This window comes from Dermacentor variabilis, chromosome 10 (genome assembly GCF_050947875.1).
Source record: "Dermacentor variabilis isolate Ectoservices chromosome 10, ASM5094787v1, whole genome shotgun sequence".
NCBI classification, from domain to species: domain Eukaryota; kingdom Metazoa; phylum Arthropoda; class Arachnida; order Ixodida; family Ixodidae; genus Dermacentor; species Dermacentor variabilis.
In genome coordinates this window covers 93,912,701-93,938,680 of record NC_134577.1, presented here as the reverse complement: position 1 = coordinate 93,938,680, position 25,980 = coordinate 93,912,701, and the positions used below count along the sequence as shown (strand labels likewise).

Here is a 25,980-nt window from a genome sequence, read left to right as displayed (position 1 = left end):
TCGCCGTGGCTGCTTAGTGGCTTTGGTGTTGCGCTGCTAAGCATGAGGTTCCGGCCACGCCAGCCGTATTTCGACGGGCGCGAAATGCCAAAGAAGAAAGAAAGAATGTTCCTGTACTTCAATTTAGGTGCACCTGAAAGAAACCCATGTGGTCAAAATTATTCCGGAGTCCCCCCCCCACTACGGCGTGCCTCACAATCAGATCGTGGTTTTGGTACGTGAAACCTCAGAATTTTATAGAGGTTTAGTTATAGTTAAGAACCTTGCTCGCTTCTGGCTTACCGCTATAGCTTCGGCATGACCACTCTGGGTACCGATTTCCCTGATTCAGTGGGACCGGAAACGGATGGAAGAACTAGAAGAAAAACAAGGTATTCGTTCTAAAACTACACTTTTGCCCGCCACTGGGATTTCGAACTCGATCGTGAACCTACGACAATGTAAAAGTTGGGAGGTGAACGCGCTAACCCATGCGCAAATCGCGAACGCGTAACTTCGGTGCTTAATCTAATGGGGTTTGTTGACCCGCGTACAGACTATTCTACTGGTGGCGTATGTGCATGCAATTTCGGTGACGTAAAAGGCAATACCGCAGCTGAACAAGACGACGTTAAACGCATCGCGAAGTGACAGTGTACGGGTGGAAGCTCGGTACTGAAGGCTCTCGCCCTAACATTGTAGTTCGGTTCTAAGAGCGGACGCAAACGTGACCGGCTTCCTCAGAAGGCCAGAAAGTCTCGCCCATCAATGACTGATCTCGGTCACACTTCTAGCTTCCCAATTTGTGGGAATGAACCTCTCTGTCCAGGTTTGCAGCGTTTGTTGGGGATGGCCATTGAGCAGAGAATCCTTGGGGATGGAAGCTTGTCTGGACGAAAGAGGAGGAAATATTAGCGCGCAAAGATCAGGAAGCTAACATAGGTTATGTACGAAGCACTCGGTATGTTGACAAGAATCAGTAGATCGTAAATAAGTCATTAAGCAGAAAAGTCGCATCCAGAAGGATGACACACAGTGATGACTTGAATAAGATTTTAATTTTTAAGAGGCTAAAGGGTTTCACATGTTTTCATGTAAACATTCGATCAGCACGTAATAAAGAAGCTGAATTCAAAGTGTTATTGCAAAATTTCAGTTTCCAGTTTGAGTATTATATTGTTAACAGAATCTTTGTTCGAGTCAGACAGTGGTGTAATAATAGATTGCATGTACTATACATGGCTCTTAAGTGCGCCACTATGTGAGGACTGTTGAAAAATCTTCGTAAGCAATATTAACAGATTCACGTATGATATAAATTAATATACCAAATTGTCCGGTTTGGATATTCCGACGAATGCAATTTACAAAACTGCAATATCTATTTTTTGGTGCAGAGTTACAAATTCGTAAACATCGTGCTTCTCTTTCTCTTTTTTGGTCACGGCGGCCGCATTTCGATGGGGGCGAAATGCGAAAACACCCGTGTACTTAGATTTAGGTGCATGTTAAAAATCCCCAGGAGGTCGAAATTTCCGGAGTACTCCACTACGGCGTGCCTCATAATCAGGAAGTGGTTTTGGCACGTTTAAACCCCATAATTTAATTTTTTTCTTTCTCCTTCTTCTTTTCAGGCTTACCAACTTTTGGCAATATATTTAATAAAGTTAAGGCCCCAGATCAAAATTCACTTCGGCAGCAACTAGAATGCAAATTTTTCTCCCAGATGCACCAAATTTCTTCAAAATCAGCGCAGACGTTATCGCAGAAAAGCTGCGATAAGCTTGCGAATTTCCGCAGAACTACTACGTCAAACACTTCCTTTGCTTCGTGTTGTCGACAAATTCGACTTCGCGCTGCCATCTGCTAGCCGCCTGGTTAGCTCAGATGGTATAGCGGCTGCCCCGGAAAGGCGGTGGTCCCGGGTTTGAGTCCCGGACCAGGACGAATTTTTCTTCAACTATAACTTCTCTTTCGTGGAACCCGTATGGGTTTCCTTTGTAGCGGGCATTGCTACGAACGGGTGGATGTCTGATTTTCCCTTTATTCCCTGCTTCTCTCCACCTTGCGAGTTTTCGCAGAACTACTACGTCAAACGCAGAAAAGCTCTTCCGCGTTTCACACGAATTTAAATACTCTGCGTCAAAGGGAGGCCGAGCTAAAGCTTCCTCTTATAAGACCAACTTGCCATACGACGACCTGATTTCTACGTTTCCTTCACGATCGTTTTACGAAGATTTGTTTATTTTTGCCCATTAAGTTGAATTTATTCATAACCGCTCCGCGTTAGCAGGGTGTATACCGCGTGCAACGCGCTCGCCGGAAGGCCGAACAATTTTTTCTTCCCGCGCCGTGTTGCAAGACGCGCTGGTCCTCTTTTCATCGTCCGGCTTCCGGGTTAATTGACGACCCCCCCCCCTCTCTCCAGGCCTGGCGTCGCTGAATGGGATCCACTTGGAGCCAGACGCGCTTAGGCGGTGATTTAGCGTCTCGCTCGAGCGGCTGCGCGGGTTCCAGCTGGCACGGCAGGCACGTTTCATGGGGCGGCCAAGTGGCTCGGCGGCGCGATGTGTGTATATGCACGCGTGGCCTTCCCTTTTCTGTTCATCGCTGAGCCGTGGGAGCTGTTTGCTTCAGTTGTCAAAGAATCGCGGTGTAGCACCCACTGGCAAATGCGCATACGCAGTACGCACGTAGTTCACACCCGGCAGAAGGTATGCAGGCAACTGAAGAACGTCGCCATGCGTTAAGGTTTATGCCACGGTGCCGCAACTTCGCGCTGGGCTGGACAACGATGTATCCCACCTGCCCACCGGGCCGGGCAAACATTACCTCGGTTCAGTACAGCTGCGTGACACTTGCATATATTTAAATTTAGGCGCGAATTACGTGGGACACTTGATACGTGTCGAGCCATGGCCGCACGGGCAAACATGCTTCGTCGTTATCATATTTAATCATTTACCTCTGACATACAAAACTGTTTCTCGCGCGTATGGATCCCGAATGAATTGGTTAGTTTGATTGTATTACGTAAATATCAGTTTGATCAAGCAGTAAGATGTGTGGCAGCATGGAAAGACAGTGCCCAAATAGGTGAATACATATACAAGGCAAACAAACTGAACTTCTATACATCAGCATATAACGTGGAGGCAGATGCTTTGCGTGTGTAATACTTATTCGATACGCAGGTCGATGTGTTCCTGGCCTCAAGACCCCGTCAATCAGAATGCGCGAGATTTCGCGCGATACCGCAGTCGCGCGGACACTCGGGATTATTCCGCCTAAATGGTACGCAGCGTGCCCAAGTAGTTCATGGTCGCGGGTGCATACCGTAAGCTGCTGTTGCGTGTTTGCGTACAAACGCCGCCGAAAGGCGTTTCGGGGCCACCCACGGAAGGCTTGCCACGTATACGTGGGCGCATCTCGCGGGCTGCAGCGCCTCGCTGCCTCGACAGGCCGCCGCCCTGTTTGCCCCGGAGGGGGGCAGCATCTGCGGTTCTCTGCAGATGCCCGTATCGGGGCCTCGCGGCATCTGCGGTCCTCCCGCGTTTCGAGTGCGTGCCGCTGATAGCGCGCGCACGGCGTGGTCTTCCGCCGCCCCTATCGACTTTAGCGTCGATCCACTCCATCTGATCAAGAACAACCAAAAGAGCTTTTTATCGTTTCTTCAAAGGCGGGCAACGGTCCCAGTGGCGTTTGCGAAATGTTCTCGCAACCAATACGGAGACCAAGGACCTCCGAAGCAAGGGGCTGCCTTTTCGATCGTTTCGAAAGGAATGCGCGCGGGTCACCGGCGCGGTGAAGCGAAATCTGTGTGTTTGCGTTTGTGTAGCGCGGAAGCGTGTGGCACGCAGACAGACCCCCCGGCTGCGATGGCTCCGTGCGTGGCTGTAGCCGTTCTGTTGCCGATCACGAGGTCGCGGGTTCGGATTTCTCGCGTGGCGGCGGCTGCATTTCCGCGAGGGCGAAACGAAAATTAAAAAAAAAGAGGCTGGTGGTCCTGGGGACGTTAAATCACATGCGTTGTAAAGTGTTCCAGAAAAAAACTGCATATGAGTTGTCTTTTTTCGAGTTGACGCTTCAGGTCAGGCCAATAATGTACAAGAATAGTCTCGTCGCGACTTTTTGCAATTTTTCGCGAATGCAGGCTTAAGCGACCGGTCGATGTCTCCGTCCTTGGCTGGGGGGAGAGAAATTCAGCGAACCTTGCGAATGTGTGTCAGACTCGGTTGGAATATTTTCTTTTCTCGCAGCAGTGCACAGATGATGGCCATGCGCCTGAGACACGCGCCTTTTAAGGCTCGAGCGCTGCGCCAGGCTGACATTCCGACGGGTGGCACTTGTGTGATGGATGTTCCCATGCGAACACCCCCATTCCTCCTCCTCCTCCTCTTCCTCTTCTTCTTCTTCTTCTTTGACTTGACCTTTATGCCGGCGGTCTTCAGCTTTTGCACAGAAAGGGAAAGCGAAGGCTGTCAAATACGTGTCTCCTACGCTCGCATTTTGTATCGTGAGACATATTTCATTCATGAGGCATTTTTTTGCGCACATATAAGCGTCACCTATGTTCTGTTATTACCTTTCGTTTATTTCGAAGCATGAAATATGTTAACCCTTTGTAGCACGGCGTACAGTTAACTCTCACTTGAGTGAACTTCGAGGGACTGAAGGAAATAGTTCACTTAACTGAAAGTTAACTAAACTGAATATTCACTAGACCAACATAAGACATGGCATACAGAGTCATAAGTTTGAAGTGCAATTCATGGAGCAAAAGAGATGGCATCCATATTGTTAGAAATGTGTGAAATGAAATTTGTACGTATCAACAAGTACAAGGTTCATAGCAATTATAATGCTGTCTTTCTCACTTAGAAAAAAAAAAATCTGTAATCTTCTTCTGCACTTGTACTTTTAAAGCACAGAAAGTAACAAAACTGTCCAAAGAGTCACTGTTTTTGTACACTTCTTCTGGCACAGCTTGCTGTTGAGACACAGTCTCTCAACTTTCCAATGTACCTTACAACCTCAGCTAGAGTTAAAGGGCTTTAAACTGGCTCGGCAGTTGCCTCTTCTTCGAAAGAAAAAAGACGACGACCATGCCACGACTAGCCGGTCGGAAAAAAACACACCACGTAGTTTGTGGTGTGACAGATCGCCGCTTTGCTCTAGCGGAGTTTTAAGCGCCAGCGATGTTACTTTGTTCATATGGCCTCCGAGATTACATGCTTGCTCGTTTTGTGCGAGCGATCTCGGAGGCCATGTCTCGTTGCCGTTCGTTTTATGCGCCGCCGCTTTGCCCCAGGGGCGCTGTAGCGCTAGCTACGTTACATTGCCGCTGGAGCGGCGGTTTGATGAGGGGGGGACTCGGTTCTGATCGTAAAAATAAGCCTTGGTCCTCTGAGCGAGTTCGTTAAACTGAAATATGAATTGTTCCGAAATTCGTTTAAGTGAAACACTTTTGCATAGAATCTATCAGAAAACTGCCGGTGATTTTTAAAAACTTCGTTATTCTGAAATATTCGATAAACCGACGTTCGTAAACTGAGTTTACTGTATATATATATATATATATATATATATATATATATATATATATAATATTGAACTCTTGAAATGTTTTGGCATGCTGTAAGTAAATGTAGTGCCTAGAAGTATGCAACTAATGTCGCTTGTGCCCAACAAGCCGTTTAGTTTTAAAAAGTAGGACGCATTTGTCCGTCTGGCGCTATACATAGACTTTTTCGAAAAGTGGTACCCATTTGTCCGGCTCGCCTTACGAGGGTTTCAATGAAATGTTGTATGTAACCACTTTGTTCCTAAACCAGTTCGAAGCACGGTGGACACTTAAAAAAAAAAAAATATTGTGCGCACTTTTCTCGGTGAGCGTCTAACACCAACGGTATCAGTGCCTTTTTGCACGTGCACACTTCGTGCATTGACAGGGCGAGTCTTGTGGACTGTCTATCGCCCCAAGACACAAAAGTAGGCGCCCATGACGAGCGAAAGGTGTGAATCTAAATGCAGGAAAGAGGAATAACTTTCGGACATCTTGATAACCTTCTTTCTCGCGAGCAAATGTGGGCCAAGTCCAGCAAACGAATCCACCAATGAGAACAATTTTTTTTGTACCTTTTGCGCTCATGTCTCCACTTGGAACCCATTCCCAAAACTACTCTCTCATGAAGTGTTGATACGTTTAGGTAGAAGGAAGCCCCAAACAAGTGAGATGAATGCATCCGTTATCTGCTGAGAAATGTATCTGCGCCCATCACAGTGGACGTATATGTCCCATTGTCATACAAAGGGTTAATGTATACCTGTGTGGTACGGCCCTAATGTAAACGCTTTAGTTACGTTGTCTCTTCTGCAGTGAAACGGCCATCGCAGTGTTGTCTGGGATACCGGTGTTTTTTCAAGCTGAGGTATCATTGGCATTTTTTTTTTCTTGTCCCGTTTTCTTTAGCTTGTGTTAATAAAACATTGATTTGACTAACTGATTGATATAACTTATACTCATCCTATTTCTGAGATGTGGGCGCACGAATATTCGGCATCTCGGTTACGAATGGAATAGTGTTTGCTGTACGATCCGTATTCGAGTGGACAACTCGCTATTCGAAATTGTGGAATGTTCGCTTGCTTCAATGTAAGCGATAAGAACAATTTTAGAACTCTAAAAAAAAAAAAAGAAACGTTCGAAGCAAGCGGGAGACCGTTCCGAAATGACTGCGCTGCAGGAATGCTTGGGGGCACTGTATCGACGCACCAGTTCATCGGCGAACGTGTGGCGCAGCCAACATGTGTTCAATAACATCCAGTCATTCAAGAAAGCGTAGCCTTTGGGCAGCCCATAAATTTGTCGTCTTGGTTTAGGCAACGCATTTCCTTATTTGGCTTTTCGCATTCCGGTTGCAAACGTGTCGGAAGCAAAAGACGCCAAGAATAAAGCAAGTTGTGAACAGCCAAAGCACCACAGAAGACGTGAAGTTCGGTTGGTCTGTCCCGGCTTACGAATCTAATTGTTGAAAAAGAAAAACGAAATGGCTGTTAATTCGCTCAAGCGAATATAACGTGTCAGCGATACTGCGTAATAACCCAATTCCTGGAACTATGTGACTGGTGCTGTATTCGGACTGTGTCACGAACTTTAGAGAGAGAGAGATACAGAAAGAGAGAAATAGAAGACAGGAAAAGCACAGAGGTCAACCGACGCACGTCCGGTTCGCTACCCTGCACTGGGGGAAGGGGGCATGGGGATGAAGAGAGAGAGAGGAGAGAGAAGTTTCGCGCGCAGTTGAAAGGTTGCACCGAGTCATCGAGTCAGTCACAAACTTTAGGGGGGTGTTATTCCAGGGAGATTTGTTACAGTGGGCTACCACGACGCGAACGGGCCGTGTATTACCTTGCGTGGCTCGGCTTCGCATTCACCGACTCCCCTGTCTTCCTAACTGCTATGGGTGGTAGCCGCACGTGCAACACTCGCGGCTGTGGCGCGAGGCACTCGCATAACTTATCGGTGTCTGCCCGTTATACAGTGCCGAGGGGCAAGGGCTGCGCCCAGTGCTTCAGACTTGACAGCAGTCCGCTATCGGAACAAGTGCTCCGTAGGAACGTGCTAGCAGGTGGCCTTATCTGCTCTGCTCAAGTTCCTGAGGTCTATCGGCTTATACGCATGTCTTTGAGAATGCCAGCTGTTACCGCTTTATAAGTGTACGCAGCTTATTTTGTTTTGCTCTCGCTCTCTCTCTCTCTCACTCCCTTACGCTCTTTTCTTTTATACCGTTGTCCACTTCCTCCCTGCAGGGTAGCAGCCAACCAGAACTACCTCTGGTTAGTCACCCTGCTTTTACCATACAACATTTTTACACTATTCTTTTAGAATTCCGCTAACAGTGTTGTGGCTCTAAATGTTTGAAAGCTAACTAGCCCCCCCCCCCCCCCGCCCCCCTTCTCTGTAGTCTATTGTGAAAAACACTCTGCACGGTTGGATACCGAGCCAGGCTGCAGAAGCCCACCTCACTGGTCGCACTGGACGTAGCATGGCCGCCTACGTTTAGAGGTCCGAACGCGCACTGGGTTAAAGTATGGTGATGATTGAAGTGGGGGGGGGGGGGCTCACATGCACGTAACGCCATGCGTGTGGCAGCCTAACAACTCAATTTGATGGCGATTTTGACAATCTGCAATTCAAAAAGTTACGCTTCTTGTATACCCACTGATTAGAGGGGGAAAAAGTACAACGAAATAATATTCACGAGTCTTGCGCTCCCACCAGAACACTGTACACATTTCCCGTTGATCTTTAACTCGCCGCTTATGCTATTCGGTAGCTGTTGGTTTCTTGTGCTTTTCTTTTAAAACAATGTCTTCCTTGGCGAGTAACCGTCGCTTTTCGTATCGTGTGTGTATAATTCTAACGTCTGCTTCTAGCCTTTTTTTGCAGGCTGATCCTGAAGATAGGGCAGTCTAAGACAAAGTTGAAGATGACGCTGATCATGGTTATGACGATGCTGATAATTGATGACAGAAAGTTGGTAGGCGATTCAATTTTTAGTTGACGTCAATCAAAGCTTGTCGTTCCTGCGCAGCGCTCGCAATAAATGATACGGTTCATACGCCCCATTCTCGCCCCCAGACTCGCTCTGGAAGACATTCTTTCATCGACTTCGAATAGAGGTTGAATCCACTTCAAAGTCATTTTTTCAAATCTTTCTGTGCAAGATTCCCTTTTCCCCGCAGTGGAGCTAACCGTACGTATATTTCACTCCCTTGTATTTATTTTCCTTCGTCTCGCTCTAGCTCGGTTGATCCTCTTGCATCCTCAATAACGAACTACCCGCAGAGGTTGCTGCTGCACACGAAATCGCGGGGTTGATTTCCAATTGCTGAGACCGCTCTCGCGATGGCGGAGAAACGCAAAACCGCTCCGGTACCGTGCCTTGGGTGCCTTGACCCTAGGTGGTGAAAACTAAGTTGGTGCTCCCCCACTACTGCGTTTCTCATAGCCCACGGGTCGCTCTGGGACGTTAAACCCCCGTTGTTTTCACCGACATCTCGGTCTGCCAGATGGCCCGTACGTTTTTGTCAGACTCTTCTAACTGCGAGGCCGTGTGTACAGTGGCGAGAGCAGGAAGAGTAAACCGTACCGTCACGTCGAATGTGAGGATTCCTTTTTGGTCGTATCTGTTCCATTCTTATCATCCACCGTTCGCGACCACTCGATCCTGGTGATATCGTGGGCACAGCGCCATGCGGGCCACTGACAAAGCACGGAAAGAGCCACCATTGTAACATAATCGTTCCGTGATCCCGGCCTTAAAACATGCTTCGCCGACGAAGAAGTTAGCAGCTCGCTGGGTTCCGGCGTGTGTTGAATTGGGGCCGCCAGTGGAGATGCGGGGCAAAGAACTGCTCGACCATTCCCCACCGCCGCCGCAATGACGTCATCGCCCGCGTGGGAGGAGCAGGCGGCCGAGGGACTTAGCTGCGAGCAGCTATGGCCGTCCGGGAACGTCGCCGCAGCCAGGTTGCGTCAGACGCTGGTCAGTGCCTGCTCTTTGTAGCAACAGGCGCTTGTTTTCGCGTTTTTACCGTCGCCTCAGTGTCGCCTGACTCCAATCTTCTTGGAGAGCATGAACTCGCATCTGTGCCACGCGTTCGCAATCGTGAGCGATGTGTGGATTGGATAGGAATGCGTCTTGTTATGAAGCAGCTATACCTTCCGGGATGAACGATTGACTTTTTATTCGGCACTAATCTGCGAGAGATGTGTTAAGTCTATACGGCTTCTTGAAAGCAATGTTGTTCACTTTCGCTTTGCTTGTGTACTACATGGTGTTGCGGTGAAGACCTCAGAGTCTTTGAGAAAGAAAACTTCCGGTTGCATGGGTGTCGCGCTCCTCGTTATCGTTGCAGCACGCCGGGCGTGTTCTGACCCTGTGTTTACTATACAAAGTCTAGATGATTTTGCTCGGATCAAATTGGACGTCCGTGCTCTTGCCAGCGCTAGACTGGGCGTGTGTCGCCTATACGACTTTCCTCTCGCTAGCTTGCCCGAGTCGAGCAGGTTGACTTGGAATATAGCCGTGCGATGGTGTAAGAATGCGTTCACGAATCCGGTAAAACCTCTCGGCTCGACTAGCTTCACGTGAGCTTCTGTGCAGACCAATAATTTGCACCTATTCGGCGAGACCAACCACACACCTTTCTCCAGCTATATAAATAGCGCAGCCGGTTGCAGCAGGCGTCATCCGGGAATGGCTAGCTGTACACTGCGCGTTTGAAACTTCCGTGGCATACGTTTTTCTGGAGCCGCTATAGCCACGGAAGTTTCTTTGCATACTGTCGTCAGCCAGCCGACAATACACGCAGATGTCACGGACGTCGGTGGTGTTAGCTTCCTCTCGCGTTATTTCCGGAAGGCTGGCATGACTGCCTTATCGGACGCCTGCTCAAAAAAAAAAAAAAAAGAAAAAGAAAAAAGAAGAGAATGCTTGTATCTGTTCCGTTTCTGTCCTCGACGGCGTATGTCAATGTGCCGTGTTCAGAACAATGCCGGGCTGAACCATTACGACGTAACTTCGACTTCTGCGGCACGCTTGGTTTCAGGCTCAAGCCGATTTTGGGTGAGAGAAAAAAAAAAACTGCTCTCTTGTCAAAAAGGAAAGCGATGCCAATCGGGAGGCTATCGCGCATCGGCCCGGAGTAGCGGGGAAAAACAAAGCCGGCGAACGAGTGGGCGTCTTCACGCGCACCCGACCACGTCGTCACCGATGTCACGAGGTTGTGGGCGCATGCCCTCTCGCCCGCGTAACAGAAACGCTGGCCATTGTTGGCCTATACGCATATACTTCCGGGACTTTATTGCTTGGTCTCAATCTGAAGGAAAAAAAAAAAAACAGTGATGGGTCCCCATTGTTCAAGGTACCTTGGCGGCGCGCTGTGAACTCTGAGGAAATAGGCGGGGGGAGCCGGAAAAAGACTACACGCGACCCGAACGATGTTATCCCCATGCTGGTTTTTCTTTTGTCTCGGATTTCGCTCTCTGGCGCCGAATCTCCAGCTGTCAGTGCGGTCGCGACGGCGCCTTTTTTGAAGCGCGTGAAACCATATTATGGAGTACGCTATAAAGCGTGATTTTTTTTTTTTATTGCGGAATTCGATCGCGAGCGAACAAGCGCCTATATGAATTTACCTTTTTTTCTTATGGTGTCGACGTTTATTTCTTAGTTCTGCTACACGAGCTTGCATCGTCGGTTCCGCGTCCTTTTTACTGAAAACGATACGTCATCGCGAAAACCAAAACATTAGTCATGCCTGTGAAATCGTTGCGTCTCGCAGCTGTTCCTTGAGCGTCAGATTCAAATTGCCACAATTACGCGTGTGGTCCGCGCGTAGACATTGTTGTTTATTATTTAGCTCAGTTAAGAGCGTGATATAAGCAACAACCGCAACGAGTATATCTGCTTGTTTATTTCAAACGTCTTTACAGACCCATAGCCACTGCGTAAGGCTGTATCTAGAGCAACTATGGTGGCACCAATGATGTAACAAAATAACGCCGATAGGAGCAATAATTCGATGCATGAGAAAAGGTACATCAGCGGCTAGCACATAGCTGTTAAATTAAGCGTTGTTGTGAATGATTCGCACACTATTCGAGGCCATATTGGAACCGGCAAACCAAATATCCAATAATGTGAGTTCGGGACGTTAGCATTTCTCTCACTACGATACTTCCTCTTCGTATAGCGGCACATTTTCACTAGGCCGCGCGATACAGGTGTTTATTTCACATCTGCTAGACGTATTGTATATGCTTCAACTAGTAAACCGCCTAACCTTAATGATATCTGTGGAGCGTATGTGACCCGTTGGCGTTTGTGCAAATGTCATAAACAGAGCGCCCAAAAACGCACGTTCTGGCTGCTTCGTTTGCATACGCGCTTATCTAAACTATGCGTTATCGTGGCCGTTGCACCTCAGATGTGTTTAAGGTTGCGCCGTTTCGAAGAGCACTGACTGGTGCTACGTCCGCAATGTATTTTTTGTTTTGTGCGCCCTGTTTTGTGCGTCCTGTTTTCGGTGAACAGCTGTTCCTCTGTGGGTGCAGCTGTTTTTGTTTCCGCTTGAGTTGATCCACCTGGGATACGAAGCCGGGTAGACGCGTCTACCTGAACCGCCGGCCTTTCCCGTCAAACCGTTTTGGCTGCGCGTCGTGTGTGTATATATATATATATATATATATATATATATATATATATATATATATAGACTCGAAATTTCTCACTTGTGTCGCCCAGTGTCTACCCCTTCCGAGCTGGCTATAGCGTATTCCCCACAAACCGTCTGAATCGATTTACCGCATTTAGTAAGTGTTTGGTTACAGTCCGGGCTGCTAAGCACGAGGTCGCGGGGTCGAATCCCAGCCGCGGAGGCCGCATTTCGATGGAGGGCGAAATGCGAAAACACCCGTGTACTTATATGTATGTGCACGTTAAAGCACCTCAGTTGGTCCAAATTTCCGGAGGCCACCGCTACGGCGTGCTACCTAATCAGATCGGAGTTCTGGCACGTAAAACCACATAATTAAATAAAAAAACATGTTTGGTGACAATTAAGAAACCAACCTTTTACCTTAACGAGGTTGTCCTGATTACCTCAAGGAAATACATGCAACTGGGCAGACACCATCGGAGGCTGCCTGTCAGTCAAGTGGTATATATAGCTTCCCTTTAGACCTGCTCAAGTATGCGGCTCGGGGTACTTATATTGGTTAGCTTTGTTGGTCACTAATGCAATGAGGCGTGTAGGCGTTTTGACTTTGCATCGCCTCCAAGCTCGAGCCGAGTTGCAAACCACGTTAATATCCTTGCGGTAACACATGTTGTGCACTGGTGTCAAAATCAGAGTACCGAGTTATCGCCCTTGATTAAACTGTTTCCGTAGCGGGCCCAGTTTTTCTTTTTTTTTTCTTCCGGCCAGACAGGTCGTCCGCGCAAAGAGGAGGGCAGAAACAAAAGAGAGCTTAGATTTTAAGAGAGCTCATTAATTAAAACTGTGGTTCCGGCACTCGTCCCGCTTATGCACGCTGTTTTTCGGTACAGTATCTGCGACTTGGCAAGGCTGAAATACTCAGTGACTCTGGGTCACTGCATTGTGTTTTTAAAGGGTCGCTAAAGGCAAATACGAAGTCAACGTGGGCTGTTCAAATACCATTCCAGAAACCTCGCAGCGCTTGTTTCGTGCCGAGAAAAAGATTTCGCTTAAGAGGAAGCTTTAGCTCGAGTGCTCCTATCTAAATACATGTAAAAGGAGAATTCGTTTTTCTCAGCAACCACTGCACCAAATTTGACTAGGTTTGTTGCACTTAAAAGACAAACCTAAAATCTAGTGACTGTTGGTTTCGAATTTTTGAGTTAGGTCGTCAATTTTCTATTAAAAATTGGCAAAAATCGAACATTTTCAAAAAACGAAACTATCAAGTTTACAACTCTGTAACTCAACCACTAAAAATGATAATACAATTCTGTGAATTGCATCTAATAGTACATCTAAAGCGGACAAAATTGATGTTACACAAAAAAAATTAATCATAGGAAAATACAACTTTTGCAAAACCGTTGTAACCAACGTAACAAATTCACCTAAGATGTAAAATGACATATTGAATTTGTCCGCTTTGAATGAACTAATAGATGCCGTTTACAGAACCGCGATATCACTTCTTGATGCAGACCTATGAATTTGTAAACTTCGTGCTTCTATTTTTTTCTAACGGTCAAATATTTGAAAATCGTTTTAAGAAAATTCAAGCCCTAAATCAAAATTCGGCTTCCAACAGTCACTAGAATTTAACTTTCTCTTTCAAATGCAACAAATTTCATCAAAATCGGTACAGGGGTTATCTCATAAAAACGTTTTTGCGTTTTACATGTATTTGAATAGGCCGCGTCGGAGTTGGGCCCGAGCTAAAGCTTCCTCTTAAGAGAAAATCGCGTCTGAAGGGTGCGGATAACTTTAGGGCGGCAATTCAAATCACCCGCCCCGAGCGGGGGAGTGGTGACGTTGCATACGCCATCTCCGCCCTTTGCAGCCGTCTGTGAGTAAAACGGCGCCCGACAGAGGGTGCTACGATTTCTTTCTTTTTTTTTTTTTTGCGCAAAACGCAAACGCGCGGCCATGGAGAAACCGAGCCGGAACAGAGCGTTGGATTCACCGCTGCAGCTGCTTTTGCTCGAGCGGCGTGGACCGTTAATTCGGGCATCTCGTGACATTGCACCGACATGGAAATCTCTGCTACTTTCATTTTTTGTGGGAGTTTCGCGAGCCAGGAAAACCAGCGCTGCCCCTTGCGCGATAACGAAACTACTGAAACGCTAATGCGCAAGCGTTGCAGAGTAGAGCGTTAACGAAGCCTTTCGACCGCCCGCGTCGTTGTCAAGGGTATATCAATGAGTTACTTTTTTTTTTCTAAGTATCGTATAGAACTGCACAAGTAACATTTTCTTCCCTCACATAATGGAATGCAATTATCTGATTATAACGAGAAGTTGAGTTCTAGCGACATAAATATAATGAGGGGTGCAAGGAAGCCGTGTACACGACTAAAATTCCTTTTTCAACTTATCAACGGTTACTATAAGACATGTCTCACGGGCATAATTACTTTTTCATTTGGTTATGCTACTAGGCAACGACATAGCCGAACAATAACCCCATTTAGTACGCGTATTGTTAAGTATTCCTTCTTTCCACGAACAGTGGTTGAATGGAATCATGTAACCAATGACCAAGTTTCAAAATCATCACTTTCGGCGTTTGTTTCAAGTATTGAGTAAAAATTTATCTTGCTGTGCCACTGTTCGAGCTCTCTTGACCTGATTTGTATTGTGTTCGTTGCGTACGCTGTAGTGTTCTTTACATATGTAATGTTTCCCACCCTGCTAAAATCCCCAGTGGGGATTGCAGTATTGATAAATAAATAAATAATGAATAAAGGTCGCCTTCGTTATCGGGCTAGTGCTTGAATGTCCCTGATGAGACGCAAATTGTGGCCTGCATTTACCTCAATTTCTCGGTTACTAGAGCATTGTTCGTAATAATATTGATGCCTTAGGCGTCCTCGAGCATTGATCTATCGCTTTAGTTGACTTAATATTTGCCTTTAGTGCCCCTTTAAAGCGTTTAGAGAAATAACCGCAAAAGGTTTCCGCCCCCATTAAGTGGATCCATCAAGTCCAATTCTAGTTGACCGAGTCCCAGCGGATGCATTCCAGTGTGGCCAAAAATTTCGATTAGGTGCGTGTCATGGAAGCGCCTCCAAATGGCAGGAAACGCCGAGGCGTTTATCATATCAGGGCGGTGCCTTCGGATGCTGTCATTACTTTCTTCTATGCTACATGCTTTCCCATCACTCCCTTTGTCGAGTTTCGGAACATCATAATCACTTTCTGTAGGTACACTTCGTGTTGTGCTTCATTATTGGTGACTACTATTATTGCTCTTGTTTTGTACTTCTTAAAGCTGGCATAGGATGGTTCTCAGCTGAGCCAGTTGGCGCATGCATACTTTCCAGGAATTCAGCACACTTGTTTTAACAAAAGTTCAATAAAAATATTAAATAAACAGCTGGTATTTAAGCAATGTCTCGTCTTCCTTCCGTATTGTCGAACCAGTTGTATGACGTATTCCCGGAAAAGATTGTTTAGCAATCACGTCGCTTCGCGTCTTCTTCGAAATGAACTGAGCAGCGCGTCGTGGCGATGAAGCGCTAACGAGGCGCTTTTTTGCTTTCTTACGTGCGAAAGCATTGACCACGTTTGGCTGGTGTGTTCATATTCACCCCAGTTCGTTTTCTTTTGTATATTTGTTTGCTGGCCAGTGCAATTGTGTAATCGAACTTTCCGTTTCGCGTCGTGTCAGTGGATTGAACGAAGTTTATAGCCTCCGCATTGCAGAATGTGGGCCGTTCAGCTATTAGCCAATGGCAGCCGTGTATGGGAATCTGCTGTTACAAAATAAAGCATCCAGAAAAGGGTGAGGAGCAGGCTTCTGTTGAAAAGGGAGCGTTTGAGAGAAAAGCGAATATGCGCTTCACTTGAGAGCTCGTAATGGAAGCTCGAGATGGAACGTAACGTTTCCAGCGCCATTCCGTTTCGCCCTTTGTTTAGGTGCACGGTAAGGAACCCCATGTGGTCAAAATTTCCTGAGTCCTCCACTACGACGTACCTCATTATCAGAAAGTGGTTTTCGCACATGAAACCCTATAATTTTTTCTTTTCGCCCTTATCATCGGTCTGAGCTGCTCCCCGCCTTCGTTATCAGTAGAGTAGACCACTTATAATCGGTGGATGATAAGAAAAGAAGGGAATCGACCGAAATTAATCTTTGCATTTTTATTTTTCTCATGCTGTCTATATATACCGGTCAGCTGTCAGGAGCGCTCAACACATCGTCACAAGTTCGACGGAATCCCGTCTGTTGTCGAGCGGTGTACGCTGTAGCAATTTCACACCTTGCACCGTGTAAATTTTGTAATTTACGATACGGCAGAAAAGGTACAGCGAATTCGAGCAAAGCGCCCGCCACAGCGGCTTATGGCCTTCTGCTGGTGAGCTCGAGGTCGAGCGTTCGACTCCCATCCGCGGTGGCGATGCTTTAATGCGGCCAAAACTAATATAGCCCCATGTAAGCTTTGGAGCGCAGAATGACGGCAACCCAATGTATTGGCAGGGCACTTGCTTGGGCGATGCTATGGTTTCAAGGCGCTTTGCTGCACGCATTGCAACGTGTGCACACAGCGCTTACTCCATCTCCCTCTTCTTTCTATTCTCCTTTCCCCTACCCCAAGCGTAGGGTAGCAGACTGGATGCTCGTCTGGTTGACCTCCCCAACACCCTATAACCTTTACCTCTCTACCTTTCCTCTCCTGGCTTTCTCTCTTTTGGGGCGCTGTACCTCAATAAATCAATCGATCACTCTATCAGTGTGTCATATATTTTGTTCGGTACGATGGGCTACTTAATAGCTATATCTTCGCAAAAAGTTGCTTAGCTCAAAGGTCCCTTACAAAGTGGGCCCGGCACGAATAAGGTACTGCGCTTTCGTACTACAGAGGACAGCGTGGTATGGATTGAGCTACCCGAGCGCGGCAACTTTGACTTGTTCACGCCTTCAGCTCCAAGTTAAAGTACTCAGAATTGGAGACGTCGAAGTACGTGCTGCTTATCAGGGACGCACTGCACAGGTAACTCTATAGGCTGCAGATAACGTTCCCTTTGAAGCTCACGCCCTGCTTATCAAGCGGCCTGTCACCAGGAAACCCGCGCGTGCTCCGAGACGATGTTGACCTCGCTGAGGAGACTTGGCACGACCGCGGCATCGCTGAAGTAATACCGTATTTACCGCGACGTAATCTCCGGGGTAGTCGTGCTTAAATAATCCGGACTTTGCGACGTGCGGAAGATCTTTGAGTGCGGAATATAGGCTCTATTTAATTCCTCTCTAGATTTATAAAGGTAATGATCATTTGAAGAGGCGTAGCGCGATGTAAAAAAAAAAAAAAGTGGGGGCGTGAGCGCACCTACGATTCTCTAAAAAAAACACACACACACAAAGAAAAAGACCCAAAGTATACTGATCGACGCGGAGGCAACATTTCCGGCTAACCTTCCGCCTTGATGACTATATACGCAGAGCTTGGATTATAAAGCTATATATACGGCATTTGGCCTAGATCGGTGTCGTCTGCATCCGTCGACGGTGGCTTGTGGCCTTGGATATGGTTGACGCCGCCCAGGGCCACGTCAGAAATCTTGGAGGCCACATAATGCGCGTGATGTATGTCTGCACGGATGGCCGTTGTTGTCGCGAGGGGAAAGCTCTACACTCCTGCTCTGACAGTTCTGAATAAATAAATTTGCCTCGATGGCTCAGTGACTCCTTAGCGCTACTGTGCGCGAGGTCGCCGGTTTGATTTCCAGCGTACTTCCGGCGGTGGTTAGAGGACAGCAGGCTGTCTAATTAGCGTTCCAGCGCAGCCTTTCTCCATAGCTCGTAAGCTAGCGTTTAACCGCGTCGATGAATTAGTGTGAAACAAGTGGTCCAAATAAGTTCGGAGCACCGCCATCGTCTTCTGTTAGCCCATTTTCCGTGTGGTGGTTATTCGAAATATCTAGCAAGACATCAACTTCAACATACATCTGCCTTATGTGAGGGGCAACAGTAAATGACATAAAAAAATCCGACGTCTGTGACGTGTTTCCGGCTCCCAAGAATCTCTTCCGCCGCATTCAACCAGCAATAGCGTAGCCTTCGAAATCCGCATTTTAAATCCAGAGGGCGCCACCCTATGACGCGTTGGTTTGCAGCCCACCTATTCTACTTGGTTGAAATACCAATAAATCTGTTCAGAATCGCTCTGTATGGGCCTCATCCATCCGTTATGTCGTAGGATAACCCGCCGCGGTGACGCGGCAGCCATGGCCTTCTGCTGCTTCAGCATAACGTCGAGGGTTCGATACCCGGCCGCGGAGGCGCTCATTCCGATGGGAGTGGAATACTGAAAAACGCTCGCCTGCTTCGTTTATTATTTTTTTTTTGCGTGCACGTTATTGAATCCGAAGCGGTCAAATTTAACCTGGAGCCTTCCCGCCCCTACGGCGTTGCTCTGTGACTTTTGGAACCCTGAACTCCCTAAACTCCCTGTAATTACTGTTGATTTTCTTTCTTCGTGCGACATCGGCGTTATATCCCCGAGAGCATAGTGAGGTCTATCGTTCCTTTCTGTTTCGTCGTCGCGCTGATACACCATCATTAATTCACAAGTGTTTTCTTCGTTTTTTATTGCAGTCTTTGCACTGCGCGCCTTATATATTCATAGCACATTCACTCATATCTTGGTTGTTCATCATCCCCTTCAGGTAGTCCGTCCGCTGCGCTACTCGTAAGGCAACTTTTGTAGCTTCATTTTTTTCCTCTTCCGCGGCAGCCACCGACTAGAACAGCTTTTCCCACCATATCTGCGCCATCACTCTCTCGTTCCGAGCCGCATATGTAAATGCCGTCATTACTCATTTTTTCTATCTTGAAAACTTTTCTACTTCCGCATTTGCGTTCATATTTTATGTTAACGGGCTTGCATTATACTTGACGTACCGATCTAATTGGCTGCATTTTTCAGCTTCAAGATTTGAATCGGCATTTTGCAACGTCACGTTTCATTTTCCACGCCTATCGGGCATCCCGCCGAGTTCGTCGATCTTATAACAACAACGGTGACGTGGCGTTCGAGCCAATGTGACGAGAATAATGGAAAATGAATTTTCAAAAAATACGGCCGTCGTATTTAACGTGGTTATGTTGTATTGAGGTGCACCGATCTGTCGACTACCTTTTGTTTTTCTCAGGGAATAGAAAATTTGCGTAATCATGTTTTTATTGTGCTGAAACCTACTGACACGCTACCAGTGTGTCACATGAAGTAACTGCACCTTATGTAAGTACTGAGGGGAGTATTGAAGATGCTGGAATAAGATGTTGTTCTTTATGAATAAGGGAAAGGTTGGCGCTGTCTTCTGCATCCCTTGAGGGAGCACGAGTCAACGCCGTAAGATGTTGGAATGAAAATGACAGCACCTTCGCCAGCTCTCGTTGGGCGACGGGAGCTATGATTGGAAGTTTTCATTGAACGATTGAAACATCGCACACTGCTGGCGCATGGAAACGTAGGTTGTTCCCGACATGATGCTGAAAGACGCCATTTGACCAGCAGTCTAATGATTTATAATAATAATATTTGGGGTTTTACGTGCCAAAACCACTTTCTGATTATGAGGCACGCCATAGTGGAGGACTCCGGAAATTTTGACCACCTGGGGTTCTTTAACGTGCACCTAAATCTAAGCACACGGGTGTTTTCGCATTTCGCCCCCATCGAAATGCGGCCGCCGTGGCCGGGATTCGATCCCGCGACCTCGTGCTCAGCAGCCCAACACCATAGCCACTGAGCAACCACGGCGGGTAGTCTAATGATTTACCGCAGGCCCTTCAGCCTGTAGGAGTACGGCCAACAGATATATTACAAAGGCCAGCTCTGGTGGCCTACCGGATATTTATGGAATGGCGTAACGTTGTTTCGCCAGGAACTGCGTTGGCTGGTATTTCGCATCACCTTCTCTCGAACAAAAGCTACGATTTATCACTACTACAGTATGTATTGCTAAGAAAAGTAATGAATGCCCTTCCCTTTTCTTTTTGCCTGTGTTGGTAATGTCTTAAGAAATGTCACATGCTCTCGTGCTCTTTGCAGATTTATTGTTTTGTTTTTCTGCCGCATCGTGCCCATGACGTGCAATTGGAGCTTAGGAAAAGTGTTGAATTAAGTGTGTCATCTTTTGCAGCTGAGCAAGGGCTTCGTGGAGCTGTCGAGCCTCCGCGATGCCCTGGCCACGGTGGGCTTCAAGCTTCCCCAGTGGAAGGTCCGTCAGATGATCGAGGACATGGAGAGGCGTCGAGGCGCCCTGGCCGAACCGGGACGCCTGTCGATGGCAGAGTTCGAGCAGATCTACGCCGAGCTGCGCGGCCAGGAGGTCTCGGCGGGTTTCAAGGCCATGCTGTCCAAAAAGGTGCGCGGCCGATGTCTACAACACTTGTTTCATTGGGGGTTTGATCGACCTGGTCAAGCTCCAGGCCTGCTTGGCCTGGTCGATCAGCGAAGAGCGCCCGGACAGAGACAGCCGCGTAAGCGAGAAACAAGACGGTTAACTACATCACTTTGTAAAGAACGGTTAGATCGACAAGCTGCTCGTGAGTGAAAGGGCGAAGGCTGTCGCGCCGGCGAGGTGTGAGGCGGCTCGCTCGGGTGACAGGAGGGGACGGGAAGCATTACCCGAAGCGTGCAGTGCTTTCGCTGATATGCTGGCGCCGTCCTACGTCGAACGCCTCCCGCTCTGGAACACGTAGCTACAAACGGAGAAGGCTTCGCGCACCGAGGCACAAACGCTCACGCAGATGCGGATGCGCGCAGCCGCGCTCGTTCATGTTTGCCGCTGGAAACTCGGAGCTTCTGGCGTTTCTAAAAGTCCTACATGTGTGTTCGCTGTCCGAGGGATTGTTTTCAAACAGTCGGCGTTCGTTTGGCTGAGTGACACGAATGTTCGTCCCGGAGGTGAGCTGAAAGAATGCTAAACGGTATTTTTCTAATACGCTTAGCGCGTGGCAAATGACTACAGATACAAAAAAAGACGAGATGAGCGCGAGCTGATCAGTTTCCAGTTGGCAAAAACTGTCAAACAGTTGTCAGCACCCTTCTCTCCTTTTTCAGGTGTGGTCGTTGCTTTTCGCTAAACCTATTGTAGAAAGAATAAGAAACGCTGCACCAACTAGTCCAAGAAGTTCTAGTAAAGCTGAACGGTTCCTTATGCCAGTATATAGCTACTTTTACTTTTACTCTTCTTTTATTGACCTGTATAGGCCACGGGTATTGACGAATGATCGTTCACGAAGTGCTTCGGATGATGCCAGCCGAAATTTAAACTCAAGAGACGCTACAATACCTAGTCATTTTTTATGTGTTTCGCAAATATGTTATCTCCATTGCTGTATTGGCTTTATGCAGCCTGCATTTAGTTTGACATTGTTTTGCCAAGTAAATCATATTTATCGTGATACATTATATCTGCTTTGTCTGCGTCTGACATGTATGCATGTAGTCCTCTGTTGAACCAACTATTATAGGTTATTTGCCATGGGCCGCAACTCGGCTTGCGTTGACGTACCCCATTCGGTGCTCTAGTACCCGCTGCCTCCCCGAGGCTCAACAGCTGAGTGTGACGCTCTACGGCTGACCACGAGGTCGCGGGTTCGATGCACCGCCCCGCCCCGTTGGGAGCATACCGATGGGGTCGGATTGCGGAAACACTGCAGGGGTTATATTTAAGTTATTGGTCATGAAAAATTAGACTAGCGCATGTTAACGGAACTGAGCTCTCCGTTACGTACGGCGGCTCGTCTAGCGTTGAGTTTTTCGGAATTAAACCCATCACTCGTTATTAATAACTCGACACGTTCGTTTCTCCACTCTAGGACAACGTACAGACGCTGGGAGGCATGTCCGAAGCTTCCAGCGAAGGCACGACACATTCCGTTCGGCACGAGGAACGAGCCGCCTTCTCCGATTGGATAAACCGGAACCTCAGCTCAGACCCCGACTTGGCGCACCTGCTTCCTATCCCGATGCCCGGCGAGGTCCTGTACGATCGCGTCAAGGACGGCATCCTACTCTGTAAGATGATCAACCACTCCTGCCCGGAGACGATCGACGAACGGGCCATCAACAAGAAGGGCCTCACCGTGTACACGAAGCACGAGAACCTGACGCTCGCCCTGAGCTCGGCGCAGTCCATCGGCTGCAGCATCGTCAACATCGACGCGCACGACTTGGCGCGCGGCAAGCCGCACCTTGTGCTGGGCCTGCTCTGGCAGATAATCAAGATCGGCCTCTTCAACCAGATCACGCTGCAGCACTGCCCGGGTCTCGTGCAGCTCGTGCAGCCGGGAGAGGACATGGCGCACTTGCTCCACCTCGCACCCGAGGCCATTCTGCTGCGCTGGTGCAACTACCACCTCGAGCGGGCCGGCACCAACCGCCGCCTGAACAACTTCACCTCGGACGTGCGCGACTCGGAGATCTACACCATCCTGCTGCGCCAGATCGCCCCGGTCGGATCGGGCGTCACGACCGAGGCGATGCGCGAGGCCGACCTCCTGGCGCGGGCTGAGGTCATGCTGCAGCAGGCGGACAAGATCAACTGCCGCTCCTTCCTGAGCCCGCAGGACGTGGTAGACGGCGTGTACAAGCTGAACGTGGCCTTCGTGGCCAACCTGTTCAACAACCACCCAGCGCTGGACGTGCCGGAGGACGGCAATGCCCTAGAGGGCCTCGAGGGACTAGAGGAAACGCGCGAGGAGAAGACTTACCGCAACTGGATCAACTCGATGGGCGTGAATCCGTACGTGAACTGGCTGTACAGTGACCTGGCCGACGGTCTCGTCATCTTCCAGCTGTTCGACGTGATCCGGCCTGGACTGGTGAACTGGACACGCGTGCACCGCAGCTTCAGCCGGCTCAAGGGCTTCATGGAGCGGCTGGAGAACTGCAACTACGCTGTCGAGCTGGGCCGCAAGCAGGGCTTTTCGTTGGTGGGCGTGGCCGGCCAGGACCTCTTCGAGGGCAACGCGACGCTCACGCTGGCGCTTGTCTGGCAGCTGATGCGCGCCTACACGCTCTCGGTGCTCACGCAACTGGCGGACACGGGCCACCCCATCGTGGAACAGGAGATCGTCCAGTGGACAAATGGAAAGGTTAGTCTGCGTTCCAGATGTGCATGGATGGCACTCTGTGCATTGTTTAATGAAGTGATTAATTCATTAATATTTCTGACGGCCTAATTATTACATATGAGTGCCTAAGTTAAGCCAAACAACAATAATAAAAATAAAATAATCATGCAATGGAGTGTTACAAATATTCCGAGCGATGGCTGTCTTGAAAGCGTTGATGGCAGTGATAATCATTCTAAACTTGTTCTGGGGATAAGACTCGGCATTCACTGTAGTGAGGTTGCAGGGCCCACCATTTCGAACTGATGATCCGTGCGCGTTGGACCGAAAAAATGTTGCCGAAGGAGGGTGTCTCTTAAAGGTGGATTGAAATGGTAAATATTGTGGATCGAAGACGAGAAATTTTCCGACGCAGTCAGAGATCTGGCGGGTCTAGGGCAGTTTTCATGGCGGTGATGCTAGAAGCAACACTTTACTGTTATACAAAACTTTATTTTCCTACGTCCCTGCCTTTTCGCAGTGGGGGTACGGGGCAGCGTAGTTAAGGCGAGACAAGAGGGATACGATGTTGCGTGGGAGAGGGAGAACAGTTGCGAGGCAACATTCTGCGCAGCCATAGACCTAAACGAGCTGTTGCTCACCAAAAAAGTTGCGCATTCGCCATAAAGGCAAAATCATTGCTTCCGGTAGCGAAGTATTAGACGATTACTCACGTTAGGGTTTGTAGTTTTAATTAAAGGCCGTATATAAAATATCAGTAAGCGTTCGCTTGCTATCAAACAGGCATGGTGTCGCGCACGCACGCACATGAACACCTCGCACGATGACGGCGAGCACTCGCTGTAGGCTCGTTGACCACCGCCAACGGCAGCGCTAATCAATGCCTGAAGCATACGCTGCGTGCTCCCGTTTAAGTGTGCTGAGTCTCCACCCCCCACAGTGTGTGCCCTTCAACACTGCATAGGCGCTGGGAGGCAGCGGGGATGAAGCCACCAGCCATCTGCGCACGCCCTTCATCCTGGTGCCCGCAGCCACGAAGGAAGAAAAGCGTTATTGCGATAGCAATTATATAGACACTGCGGGCTCGTTTCTGCCGTTGTCGTCGGTGTCGCCGTTGTTTTCCGTATCAAGTCCGACGGCCATAAAATCGCCGCCCGCCGTATGCGCTGCATGTGCGAGTGAACGCTTGCGAGGGTGAAACGGCGTTGGCGGCTCAATCTCGCGCACGCAACGGCGGAAAGCGGCCAGGAAGCGCGCCGCCTGCCGTCGCGCGCAAGGCTTTGCGCGGAGGGTAGAGAGGGGGGCGCGTTGTACACCCGGTGGCCCGGGGGGCCGCGCGTGTCGGCCGGGCCGCTGTATCTGGAAACCCATCTGCGACGGGTGCAGAGTCCGCGCTGCGCCGTTTTTTCGTGGCGTAGTTCGCGTTGGGGGGGGGGGGGGATGCGAGCGGCTGCACGAAGGCGATTTCGCTCGCTGCTGCTGCCGCGTTTCCTCAGTGCAGCGTTCCGACAGCGAGTTCCCGCGGTCATCGAGTGAGATGTGTTCACGTTGGCTTGTGCGCGCGTGACATCATGCTTGTTAATTTAGTTAGGATGCCTATGTTTACAAGTTTATACCCCTGATAAAATTGCTATCTTTACTTCGTATTCGCCCATTAATTTGCTATCGGAATCGACGCCTCCGCTTTCTTTTTATTTCCTTCCTCCATGCATGGCTGCAGATATCTTCCCGCATACAGCGCGCAGGCTGCGATACACACGGGTTAGATGAAGTTTCAAGAGGCGCGCTCTCGTCTAAGAGCCCAGACGGGGAACTGTAACAGCGTGCACTCGATCACGTGATGATCCAACATTTGGCCCATTTGATCCAACATTTGGATTCAGGTCGCGGCTTCAATCCCAGCCGCGGCGGCCTCACTTACGCATGCGGCGTGCCTCATAATGGCATCGTAGATTTGGCATGAAAAGCCTCAGAATTAAATTCCTTAATTTTTTTTTTTTGTCGGCTCGCTCTCGCATGCTTCCCTCGCACCGTATCGCGTAGCATTGCAGGATAAACAAGCGCTTTTCTTCTTGCACTTGATTGTACTTCATTATGGACAGCTGTGTGATGACAAAAATGCTCCTGGAATGTCCATACCATTGCTATGTCAATAATAATTTGTGTCAGTTTATTGGTTTTGAAGCAGTCTTCTAGCACAGCAGTCCAACTTGCATGTACAAAAGGCTGGTACTTGAGCTTGAGACGCGTAAAGACACAACGTCCTGCTCGACTCTTGTTACATGTCTTCCCTTGAACGAATGTATTCTTCTTGTGTGTGTTCTTCCCTTACGTCCGTTTTTTTTTGTTGTGCAATAATACTTGAGTAATGGATTACCAACTTGCCCGGAACACTGCTCTCATTAAGTGTTGTTCTTAATGCAAATAGAGAGCCGGTAATATGCACGTGATATTTTGGCGGATGCGGTGCATGCCGCCTTGCGAGCCCCTCCACACTGCGCTTTCTGAAGTGTTCCTCAGAAAAGGTAGTTAAAAGTGCACGTTCAGTTTTACACGGCGTCACTGATCAACACATGCCATACTGCAGCTGGGAGTCAGTTTTTTACACCTCATTTACGACGCCATCAGTGATGCATAAACGTAGTCAAT

At 48.5% G+C, this 25,980-nt stretch overlaps 1 protein-coding gene across 2 annotated transcripts in view; it reads left to right on the top strand.

Annotated features, from left to right (window-relative positions):
• Fim (plastin-2 fimbrin) overlaps window positions 1–25,980 on the top strand; it is a 69,096-nt gene that overhangs the window by 24,434 nt on the left and 18,682 nt on the right. For both annotated transcript variants that reach the window (XM_075673201.1, XM_075673202.1), the window contains exons 2-3: window positions 20,391–20,615; window positions 22,075–23,352. In XM_075673201.1, the coding sequence (XP_075529316.1) occupies window positions 20,391–20,615; window positions 22,075–23,352 (1,503 nt within the window). The remainder of the gene's footprint in view (window positions 1–20,390; window positions 20,616–22,074; window positions 23,353–25,980) is intronic.